The sequence below is a fragment of the Notolepis coatsorum genome (genome assembly GCF_963971535.1).
Source record: "Notolepis coatsorum genome assembly, chromosome: 2".
In the NCBI taxonomy this organism is placed as follows: domain Eukaryota; kingdom Metazoa; phylum Chordata; class Actinopteri; order Aulopiformes; family Paralepididae; genus Notolepis; species Notolepis coatsorum.
The window spans coordinates 175,504,693-175,517,169 of record NC_140166.1 but is presented as its reverse complement, the minus strand read 5'-3'; the positions used below and the strand labels follow the sequence as shown (position 1 = coordinate 175,517,169).

The 12,477-nt window shown below is 43.5% G+C and overlaps 2 protein-coding genes across 3 annotated transcripts in view; one reads left to right on the top strand and one right to left on the bottom strand.

Annotated features, from left to right (window-relative positions):
• cyfip1 (cytoplasmic FMR1 interacting protein 1) overlaps nucleotides 1–12,477 on the top strand; it is a 104,614-nt gene that overhangs the window by 75,678 nt on the left and 16,459 nt on the right. The window lies entirely within an intron of this gene.
• Nucleotides 2,369–3,010, bottom strand: fndc9 (fibronectin type III domain containing 9; the record flags this gene model as incomplete). The annotated part of the gene is made up of 1 exon (XM_084338108.1): nucleotides 2,369–3,010. The coding sequence occupies one exon, from the start codon at nucleotides 3,008–3,010 to the stop codon at nucleotides 2,369–2,371; it is 642 nt and encodes a 213-aa protein (XP_084194234.1).

Genomic DNA, 12,477 nt, shown 5'->3' with positions numbered 1-12,477 from the left:
TATGCACACTGGGGGGGGGGGGGGGGGGGGGGGGCGGTCATCTGGTGATCGGAAGGTTCCCGGTTCGATTCCCACTCCTCCCGGATAGCCTGTTGAAGTGTCCTTGAGCAAGCCACTTAACCCCTCATTGCTCCCAATGAGCAGGTTGGCACCTTGCATGGTTGCCTCCGCCATTGGTGTGTGGGTGAATGTGAGGAACAGAAATTGTAAGCGCTTTGGATAAATATATATAAATGCACCATTTACCACTCAAGACTGTAGCACCCAAGTTCAACACTGTTTGACGAACAATGTTACTTAGCTGCCAGAGTTGTACCCAACCTGCTGACCTGTTGTACAGAACTTGTAAGTCGCTTTGGATAAAAGCGTCAGCTAAATGACTAAATATAAATGTGAGGTAGGCTCTGAAGTACTTGCTTTTTTAAATGGTCCAGATACTCACGTTTGAACTTCACGTTTATTTAGCAGTACTTGAACATACACAATGAAAACATTAAATGTGACACTTTATACAGACTCATTTTCATCACTTGTCCCTGTACCCCATTAGTGACTTTTCCATGGGCACAGACCAATTCTCTATGGTGTCCATTGCTATAGTTATTGACCTTGTATTTGCAACACACCGTGTCTGATTTTTCTTGCATTAAAACTGCAGTATGCAACTTTCAGAGAAATTAGCTTAATGCTACTGGTGCCTATGGGAGTCTGTGGAAAACCTTTTGTTGAGTGTGCATAGGCTTGAAAAGTGATTCAGAGCTTGCTCTATTTCTGCCGGGCAGGTAAACTCACTCTCACCAATTTCTCAGAAATAGCCTACTGCAGCTTTAAAGGCCAAATCCAGAATTGTTTGCACAATCTATATTTTGATTGTATTTATATACAGTATGTAAGAGTGAGTTTGAGTAAATAAAAGTAAAGGTTTGAATTTCTGTAACCAAATACAGATAAAGAAAATACATATTTATTTTACTTCAGTGTCTATAGCCAGTGTATGGCAGCCATTGAGCCTGCGTAGCCCAAGGTTGGGTGCTACCAGTGGTGGTGAAGGAGGCAATTTCCCTAACCCTACGTTGTAAAGCGCTTTGAGTCTGAGAAAAGCGCTATATAAATGTAATGAATTATTATTATTATTACCGGTAACTACAATACATTTTCAGGTTGAGCTGTTGTATTCATTCCATTTGAGAATAATAGTAAAATAGCATATTTTGGTGCTCAGTGGCACCCTTTTGTGAGGTTGGGTCTTTAAAACATTTATTTTACTCCTGTCGTCTGTGGAGATAAAAATGTGAACTACATTCTCACTGAACTCTTACTTGTCTATCATCGTCTGCTCTTGGTTCATCCAGGCTGTTTACTATTCTGTAGTTTCACCTTGAACACAGAACAAATTGTACCCTGCATTGAAATCTGCAAGAAAAAAACATCTTCCCTTTGACAACCTTACCTCTTTTGTGTTTTTCTGTGCCAAACATTCGCCAAGCAGCCAGAATATACTTGTATACATGCATTTACGGTATACACAGATACGTATTAGAAAGTAACATCATAGGATCTGTGAAATGCATCAAATAATCTTTACACACGACATGAACAAGCACTGTGTAATCTGTGATGTAAGTGAAAGGATTGTACAAGGTAATGGGTTTACCATGTTTACTACTGGGCTCCAGTAGTTCACAATAAAGAACCAGAATCCATTGAATGAATGGAACTAGACGGAATACATCATCTCTGTTCTGCAGTATTTCAAAAGCAAATTTTTTCTTATAAAATCTTTAACTTTTTATCCACTCCCTCTCTCAATTGAGCCATTATGCCAATTCCCATCCTGGTCATTGCGCTGCCCTACTGTCAGTCTGGGGAGGGTTTAGACTATCACATGTCTCCTACGATACATGTTGAGTCGCCAGCCGCTTCTTTTCACCCGACAGCGGGGAGTTTCACTGAGAGAACGTAGCGCGTGCAGAGGTTCATGATATCTCTCCCAGATCCCCTCCCTGCTGAACAGGCGCCCCGACCGACCAGTAGGAGTCACTGTTGCAATGACCAGGATTAGTTTCCCACCCGCGAACACTGCCAATATTGTGTTCATAGGGACGACTGACAGCCGGAGGTACCGCTTCCGGGAATTCAACCCGGGTCGCTGCGGTGGTAGGCAAGTGCTTAGACCTCTACACAACACGGACGCCCCACAGTTGATGATTTCATATTAAAAGAAATGTACCCCCCCTCCCATGCACAAATAGGATTTCAGCAACACATATATATATATATATATATATATATATATATATATAAAGAAAATCACAGTAACAACTCTGTCCAGTTAGAACAATGTTACGATGACCTCAATCCAGCGGGCTCAGACCGGGTCACTGTCGCAGAGCTTAGCGAGTGTCCGCAGCTCGTGGCCTTGGGTAATAATGTGGCCGGTGGACGGGTTGGACTGGAAGGGGTTCTGCACCGCGGTTCCCCGTTTACCGTCATCCTCGCTACCGCTCGCAGTGTAGAGGCAGCCGGACCCGGAGACGCCCGGCCGGGACAGGTCGGCACCCGCGGCGGGGAAGGAGGCCTCGCCGGAGCGGCCGGAGAGGGGACAGATGGTGTGGAGGCAGCCCCACAAGAGGAAGCCGGCGATGACCAGGAGCAGAATGCTGCTCGCCATCCAGATGCCCATGGCCAGCTCCCAGCCCGCCCGGTCGCGAGCCTCGCTCTGGTCGCTCGGCGTGCTGAACGCCTGGCACTGCTCTTGCGCCGGATTGGCCGCCTGACACGTCACGCACAGGAAGTAGGTGGTCTGCGGGACGAGGTTGCCCAGGTACACGTTGGTCTGAGTGACGGGGATGCGTGCCTCATGCATGAAGCTCTTGCGCTTGTAGCCCATCAGCAGGCTGTTCCAGTTGGGGTCATACATGACGCTGTAGAAGGTGTCCACGCAGCCGGGCGACGAGGGCCAGCTCACCCTGGCCGAGGTGGACGAGACGTTGTGGATGTCGATCACCATGGCGGCTCCAGTCTTCCTGTTGTCTCTCTCTCTCTCCCTCTCTCTCTTATAGTCTCGTCTGATGTTTGTGACCTTGAATTATTTCTTCATTCGCTTAGAACGAGGGGACTCTGCTTGAGAAGAGGCGACAAGAAAGAGAGCGAGAGAAAGTTACATGAAAACAAACTCTTTTGAACTGAACTGTCGAACTCAATGTCTTTAATCGGGCAAATTACTGGTTTTGTGCTTCTCTATGACTTCAAGGGCAGTCGTCACTGCTCACAGGTGTTTTATCAAATCAGCCTCGACTTATTTTTCGGGGGCTAGTTGAAGCAGAGGTGCGTCTCTCCGCCGGGTTGATCACCAGATTTGAATCTTGAATCTTGGAGATTTGTCTTTAGAGGACATTTCTTTTGATTGCAGCATGTGTTGCCCCCAGCGTGGAGCCTGTAGAGGCTCTCGAGCAGCACGCTCAGTGCATGTAATCAACAGCACCCAGGCCTTCCAGCCAATCTGAAGGGATGTGAGACTCTGGTTGAGTTATTTTCTTCTTTTGATCCCTTCATGGGCTTACGTTTGTCTACTTTAGTTTTTTTATGTAGTCATTTCTGCAGCTACTGAAAACCTCTTGGGATTTCACACACTCCTACCAGTGTGGAGGTGTTTTGAAGAAAGCCTACATCTGTAATGCTCTTTGATGAATTCAAACTTTGTTGTGAGTTGTGTCAGAATTCACAATGAAAATTGACTTGATAGAATCACGATGTTAATCACAAATGGAAATATTGATATCATAGGTCCTAAAAGGGAGTTGAGCTTGGAATGCACAGAAGGGAGAAGCCACGAGATCTAGTCACTTCTGCGCTTCAGCCTTTCAGTTCTGCTATATTATAACTTTCAATGGCCGGTAGCCATAGTGACATCAATAGCTCAGTTCTCACAATTCTAATCTCATATGTGAGATCTTACACCTTGAATCAAAAACGTGACCAAGGCTGTTACTAGGTTACCGCTTGTATTACCGCTGTGATTGGTGTGATCTGTGGATGTAGAATAATGAATACACTATTCTGTTTCTACGGTGCTGTCAATCGATTGATTGATTGATTGATTTTATTTATGGATCCAAAGATGCAACAAATCCAAGGGATGACATGCAAAAGTGATGACACTTATTTCCAGCATGGTCCCTGATGTTCTGACCAAAGGACATACAAATAACATATAAAACAACACAAGCAAAAGTCCAATACAACAAATCCATATTCTACATATCTAAAAACAAGTCAATATCATCCTGACCAAATACCATAAAATAGCGCATTTCATTATACCATCATTAAAACAACAATACGAGTATGACCTGACAGCTATCCGGCCACTTTACCCCAGAGATATGAGCGAACCTGACCTTTAAATATTCCTCTAGAACCTGACAGTTTTATCCTAAGTGGAAGGCTGTTCCACATTGAGATACCGGTGTAGAAAAATTAGCTCTGAGCCATTTTTCACTTGACCCACGGCACCTTACAAGAGCGAACACTGGCCCTGGTATCGTGTCTGCGTATGGACCATATTGATCTGATACTTCAGATAGCTTGGGGCTGTACCATTTACTATGTTGAACATGTGGTTCAGTTTCACCTGTTCAACCCTGAGGTGCACTGGTAGCAGTCCCACCTTTATGAATTCGGCACTTCCTACATGCGTTCTGGGAGGCACACCTAGTATGTACCGAATAGTGTTGTTTTGCAGCACCTGAAGTTTATTTTTTTTATTTAGTCGACAGACCACTGAACCATGCTGCGCTCGCATAGTCAAAATGACATTGAAGCAAGGAGGACACTAACCGCTTTTTAACAGCAAGTTCAAAAAGCCTGGTATTCCGATACAGGAACTTGAGTTTGCTTGCACACTTGGATAAAATGTTGGCAGCACTATTCTCACATGAGAGAGACTGCTCTACTAGTGTAAGTCCTAGGTACTTGACACTAGTTTTCCCTGTGACTACTGCTCCGTTACAGGAGACTTCCATGCGATCGACTTTGCCTAATCTCCTTGTTGTGCCAAAAAGAATCGACTCTTGCCTAGGTGAATGGACAGCTTATTATCTATGAGCCACTCTCTGGCTCAATCTCCCTGACATCCCTACCTGGCACCAGAAGTGCTGAATCATCTGCATACAATAGTAGTTTACATTTCACAGATGCTGGCATAGGGCTGGGCGATATGGAAAAAAATCATATTGCGATAACGATATGATAATTTTATTTTATTTCTCGATATCGATAATTATCGAATTGTTATAAGTATAAAAAAAATTAAAAAAAAACCCCTTTTTTTTTTTTTTTTTTTTTTTAACAACAGATGTATGTTTATTTTGCAGCAATTCTTTGTCATTGCAGCCATCTTTAGTGTTACATCCCCTCACACTCCAGTTCTCAGGCTGCAGCTGGTTTAAAAGCTAAAGTAAACCGGCTTCTCTGCTGGCTGTGGCTCCAGAGGAGTTGAACAGTTCTGGCTCTGCTAGTTTATTTTCGATCTTTTGGCGCTTTTTTGGTGGACAAACCACCGCACATGTGCACTGTGACTCGTGACTGGAGTCTAGTTCTGCTAGCACACATAGCCTACTGTGTACAGACGGTTTCAAAATGTATTTTAAATTAGAAAGCAAACAAAATAAATGGACAAGAGAAAAAGAAATCTGAATTTGGTCAGTATTGTCATTTGGACAAGCAAAGCCATTACTTTAAGTTGCAGGCAAGAAAGACAAGTCTGTCCACTGTCTCTGGTTTTAAAACTGCCCTGTTGCAGGTAAAAAAATAAATAAAAAAAAAAGAAAAGATTTTTCGATTTTTTTTTAATTTCGATATTCAATATCGATTATTAAAATATATCGCGATATTTATCGTTATCGTTATATCGCCCAGCCCTATGCTGGCATGTCATTGACATATATCAGAAATAAAAGAGGACCTAAAATTGATCCTTGAGGCACCCCACATACAATGTCCAGAGGTTCTGATCTTGACACCTTCCACCTCACAGACTTGAGTTCTCCCTGTGAGGTAAGAAGTGACCCAACTGACAGCCGTCTGACTAAAACCCATGCACTCAAGCTTTGACGCCAATATAGCATGGTTCACGGTATCAAAAGCTTTCTGTAGGTTGAGCAAGATCATTCCAACATAATTGCCATCCTCAAAATGTTGCTTGATGTAGTCAATGAGATGAACGAGACAGGTCTCTGTGGAGTGGGCTGCTCTGAACCCTGACTGATGTTCATACTGCAACTTGTTATCTACTAGATACTCCTCAACCTGCTCATAAACTAGACACTCAACTACCTTAGACGTAACTGTCAAAATAGAAACCGGCCTATAGTTCCCAACGCCTGTCTTACAATTCTTCTTAAAAAGGGGGACAACCCTGGCCTTTGCCTTGGTTAATCGACAGGTTAATAAAATTTGCAATTGTTCTAGAAATTACTTTAGCACCGTCCCTCATAAATCTGGCAGGAATAAGGTCAAGACCTGTCGCCTTATTAGTAGCTAGGGCAGACAGCAGGCATACTCTTACCCTTTCCTCCGAGACAGGTCTGATGGTGAATGCATCTGGAACAAAATATTTTGTTTTGTAGAACGAGCTCACAAAAGCTTGGCCATAGACTCCTGAGCCACAAGGCAGTTTATCCACCAAGCAGGCAGCAATTGTTGTAAAGAAAGTATTAAAATAGCAAGCCACCTTCCCCTTATAAAAGCACACATTATCATTTATTTCAAGTCCAATGTTTCCATTTCTAGCTTTGTTCTTTCCTGTGCAACCTAATTCACCAATAATTTTCCTCAGTTTCTTGGGCTGGTGGGCATTTTCCGCAATGGAATCTATATAAAATTGAGATTTGGCTCTCCTAGTGCTATAGCTAGCTTGATTTCTGAAATAAATAAATCTCATGGTCTGTTCGAGCCCAGCGCTCCACATTTGCTTTCAGTTTAGCTGGTCGTCCGTACTAATACACATTGGCCGTATTAGGGGGTGGGAAAGTGATTGGTGGGGATCGGGCGTTGTGGACAGCGACTCCTACAGGTCGGTTGGTGCGCCTGCGCAGTAGAATCAGGAAGTGTCGGGGGCAGCGTGAGCCTCCCACGCGTTACTCCTCGCCACTGAGAGATCGAGCTGCGCAGGTGAAAAGATGCGACTGCTGTTACCTCAAGTACCGGAGGGGACTTGTGCTATGTATGACTTAGTCCACATTGCAGCCGGCTTGTGGGAGGCAAGAAACAGCGTTCGTGACAGGGGAGGGTTGAATTGGATGATACGAAATTGGGATGGGAGAAAATATAGAAAATGGGAGAAAAGGTGGATGATAAAAAAAAGAAAAAATCTCTCATGGTCTGTGGGGAGTTTTGTCTTTTAAACTTTCTAAAATAGAAATCACGTTTTCTAATCATATTAAGAATATCAGAGGTCCTCCACTTTTTACTTCTCTGTTTAATTATACACTCCCTGATTGGAGCTACATCATCTAAAACAGTCAAGAAATGACTTTTAAAAAGATGCCAAGTCTCATCAACATCCTTGCTACCCAGAACAGACCAGTCCCTCTCTGAACGTTTCTGTTCAAACGCCTCCTTTGAGTAGGTCTTAGTGCATCTAAAACTAATAGATCTGTGGTTCCCTGGATTGGTCTGTTTATTCTATATTTTCCGAGTGCAATATATTACATTGTGATCACTCCGAGCAATATGAAGGACTCCTGATTGGGAAATCCTTTTCTGTTCCGATGCCAAGATCAAATCTAAAATAGATTGGCGTTTTACAGACACTCTAGTTGGCTCCTTTATTACTCCTTTGAGTCCTTCCACTTTATGAAGACCAGGGACTCGTCTCTGATCCACCGAATCTCACCTCTCTCCGCCTTCTTTGAGGGCATTAGCTCTCCCCTTGGGACACCCTTTCCTGTTCTCCCTGTAGGTGCCACAGGCTCCCAGCTTCATGGCCAGCAAGTCCAGGAACAGCTTGGGACTGGTATAGAAATGATCCACATAAATGTGGTATCCAGTCCCAAGCCATGCTGGCTCAATGAGGTCCATGACAGCATCGTAGGAGATCCCGTGTTCACTTGTCGGCTTGTGTGTCTTCCCAATGTAAATGTTGAAGTTGATGGTGTAGCCGTTATCAGAGTCGGCGAGAACAAACAGCTTGACCCCCCATTTGGTCGGCTTGTCCTTCATGTACTGTGGCCACCATCCTCTCGTCGACTGCCAGGTTCTTCTTAGGGTGGTAGTGCGCCTTGCAGGCATCACGGATGTCCTGGATGATCGGCTTGATACGGGACAGTTTGTCAAAGTCCTGTGTTCCCTTCCTGCCGTCGTTCCTGGCATCGTCCTCGGGATCGCTCAGGTGGAGGTTCCACAGGATGGACCTGAAGTCAAAGTCAAAAGGCAAAGTCAGCTTTATTGTCGCTTCTCATAATGTGCAAGACATACAGAGAAGTGAAATTTTGTTTCCCCTTCCCACGGTGTATATAAAAAAATATCTAATATAAACACAAAGTAACATAGGACACTATAAACATAAGTAACATATGGGACATGATGTACATACACTATACAGGACTATATATTATACCTGAATCTGTCCCGGAACATGACCATCCTAGGCAACGGCACAGAGAACGTGTTGGACCTTCCAGTAGTCCTGGAGACATGACAGTGGGACGAGCGCCATATACAGCAGCAGGCCGATGAATTTGTACATTTCGTCGGCGACGATATCCACCCACTTGGTCTTCTGCCCCATTGCCTGTATATTGTATTGTAACTCTGTTAGTAATTTTTTACAGGAAAAAGCATTTCATATAAAAGTATTCTGTATTTTTGTATGACAACTAATAAAGAAACTTGAAACTTGCCTGGTTCTTTGCCGCTTTTCTGTTTGTATTGATAGTACACAGGGTCTTCATTGTATCCATGGTAAAAATAGAGCATGAAGAGCTCCTTAGGTGTATACACGCCGTGGGGGTCTAGCTGGTGTCCTGGTGTCCTGGTGGTCTGCGGGGCGTGAACCGGCTGACTTGAGGGGCTGTATCAGCATCCCGGTCGGCCTTCCAGGGCGTCTGATCTGTCGCCTGGGCTGGAGGTCTTGGCCTGGCCTGGGTTGTCCTGGGTCGGACTGGAGCAGGCTGCTCATCATGTCTGCACATAAATGGCACACACATTGTACATATAAAACACTGCTCATCTATCACACTACAACACACACACACTGTATATACACTCAACATTCCATTCTGTATATATTGCGTACAAAGTCTGCAAACTGAGTAATAATAAAAAAGCAATTAACATCCATAATAAGTCTGTCTCACCTGTCTGGGTAATTTGACCTGGACCGGGAACTGGCTTGGGCACGCCCTACCCCCCTTGATGTCCCAGGCAAATCATCGCTGTAGATAATGACATGTAAAAATACATTATTTTCAACTTTTATGAACAGAGTTATAACTAAACAAAAGCACTAAACGTCCATAATAATAATAATAAGTCTGTATCACCTGTCTTGGTTAGCCCGCTGTCTCCTCCTTGCAGGTCTCCCCCACCCCCTCAGTGTGCCGGCACTGGTCGAAGGCAAATCGGCTCCCAACCCCCCACCGCTGGTCGAAGGCGGCAAATCCTCCTCACTGTAGTGTAGACAACAATGAAAGTACATTATTTTCAAATTTTATTAACAGTTACAGCACATGCAGTACAGAATAATACAGGGGTCAATAAAGGAATCTCTTATCTTATACAGCACATACAGTAGAGTACAGTAAGAGTAATTATTTTCAACTTTTATGAACAGTTACAGTACACCCCAAGGGGATCAATAAAGGGATATCTTATCTTATACAGCACACAGTACAGTAGAGCACATACGTCTGCAAACTGAGTCTGCAAACTGAGTAATGATACAAAAGCAAGCAAGCCTTTTCTTTCTTACCCAGTCCTACCCAACCCAACCCCCCACCGCTGGTCGAAGCATACAAGTACAGTACACGTACAGTAAGAGTGTGATGGCACTGTTGTTGTTTTCAATTTATAAACTTATAAGTTTAAACTAAATGTCAGAAATAAGTGTCTTACCTCTCGTTGTCGACTACAAAGGATGGATCTTCAAAATCTGAATCCTCCACAGATTCGATTTCTGATTCAGATTCCTCTCCTATAAACTCTCATCTCTTCGTCCCCAACGAACAGATTGCTCCATTGGGGCACAGAACGCACACAGGGCTCACGTCGCCTCATGTTAGCTATCTTTATACAAAAAAGAACTGCTCCGGCGAGCTCCCGTAGCTCACCGCGTATCTCAGCGCTATTTCGGCGTCGGGACAACCGTGCTCGTCACGGATCTGGGGTACACGAGTTCGACTCCCGGACTCGCCGTATTTTCTCAGAGTGTCTTCCCCTGATCTATATCCCATTCAACCTGTTTCTGTCGGTCATGCTTGACCAGAAAAAGCGATAAACGCTAAAAAATGAAGTACAAAAAAAAAAACTGCTCCAAAAAACTCAAACACTCCAAAAACTTTGCTGCTGTGGAAAAATACGTCTTTTTCGGTAGAAGTAAATATTGTGAAGAACTTCTCGAATGCTCTGCTTCTTCTTCTACTCTCCTTTTCCGGCAGTGAACTTCCGCCTCTCTTGGCACGACCTCCCAGTTTTAACCATTTCATTCTAGCACAAAGAACGGCGAAGATATTGATAAAAATACAACGCCTGTAAAATTAAATCTGCTAAATTTTACGCATGTGTAAAAGTCTATTTAGCATCGAATTGAAATGATCCTGGTTCAGTTATTTATTAGTTTATCAACACAAAATCAAAAGTAGCGTGTAGTTTCAAGGGTTTACTTATAACTCACGTTGGGAAAAAAACGGAAATGGACTACAATTCCCCAACAGACCTTCGCAAACAGATGACGTCACTTGATCATGGCGACGTGATGGCCGACCTGGAAGAGTGCTTTAGATACAATGTAAACAAAGCAGAATGATGCTTTGGGAGTGTATTATTAGGGGGTGTTGGAACTTGTTGAACATTTTTTCAGTCAATCACATAGCAAGATCAGAACTATCTGTGTGGTGTATAACGCAGGTCTTCTTATAGTGTCAATGTATCAACAGATACATTATTATTACATGACATCGCCCACTATTTCAAAGTTAGATATTGTACTTTTGCCCACAGACTATGAAGCAGTGGCATGCTCTCGGCATAAATTGGTTGTTTTGTTTCCATGACTAATCTTGTCATTATTTTCACATCGGTTACCAGCTGTACTTATATTGTGTATAGACACTACAATAATATTATAAATGTAAACTATGGATGAGTCAGTCGCAGTCAACCAGCACCTGCTAAAAGGGGTCGGACCCTTTAGCTCAACTGTTTAGTGCGGCTGCCTGGGGATCACAGGTTCAAATCTCTCGGTTACATAAAGAAGAATTTATGTGCAATATTGAATTATATTAACTCATAAGATTTCCTTTAGCCAATTCCCATTTGACCCAATGGAGAGTAGGGGTCATATTCTTTGGAAATGGTAGCTAGGCCAATGACACTGCTACAATTATTCACATATGAGATTAGAATTTTCAGAACTGAAACGTTCTAATGATCATGTCACAATGGCTACTGGCCAATGAAAGCTATATAAAGTCTGGTAAAATGTTTAATAGAATTCAGAGGTGGAAGAAAACCTACACCTGAAAGGGTTAAGAATATCACACCGCAGTGATATTTCCCACAATAAATAATATCTACATTCAAAGCCTATACAAATTAACATACTTTAGCTTGTATATGAATAAATTGCTGTATGCACTAATGCAGTAGTCAAATAAAAGTTAACTGAGGTTTTCAGAACAGCATTATTTAGTTTTAGATCCTATTTCTATGTAGCCTAATGTGCTTAAATTCAATACTACTTAATTGTGAATTCCTATCGTATCCACAACATTTTCACAAAAGAAAATGCAACGGCACATGCATTGTTTCCGAGCACATTCTCTCCGGTAGTTTTACTGATGATAACTGGAAGTCGGGACCCTCGTCTGTATCTGCTCGACTCGGAGAGTAGAAGACGAGCGAGACTTACCTGGAAGATCTCCACGGAGAAGGTGTAGAGAGCATGTCACATCTGTTGTTGAAGGTCTGAAGGTGCCGCCCTGGCCGGCCCCTCTGTCACGCTTGACGTCTGCTCTTCTTCTTGTTGTTGTTGTGGAATTATGTCCTCCGTCTCCTCCATGTGTAGTTAAAGCACTCGACCTCCACCAGACCCCGACCAGAGATTGCCTCGTCCCCGTCTCACGCTACTCTGCCACGGTGCAAGTGCAGCTGGATTATAGCAGCTGCTGCAGCAATTCACAACTGAGAGGGAGGGGGGGGGGGGCTGTGATCTCTTGCAGCAGAAAGTCAATATTGTGAAATAATAATTGCCTGTAA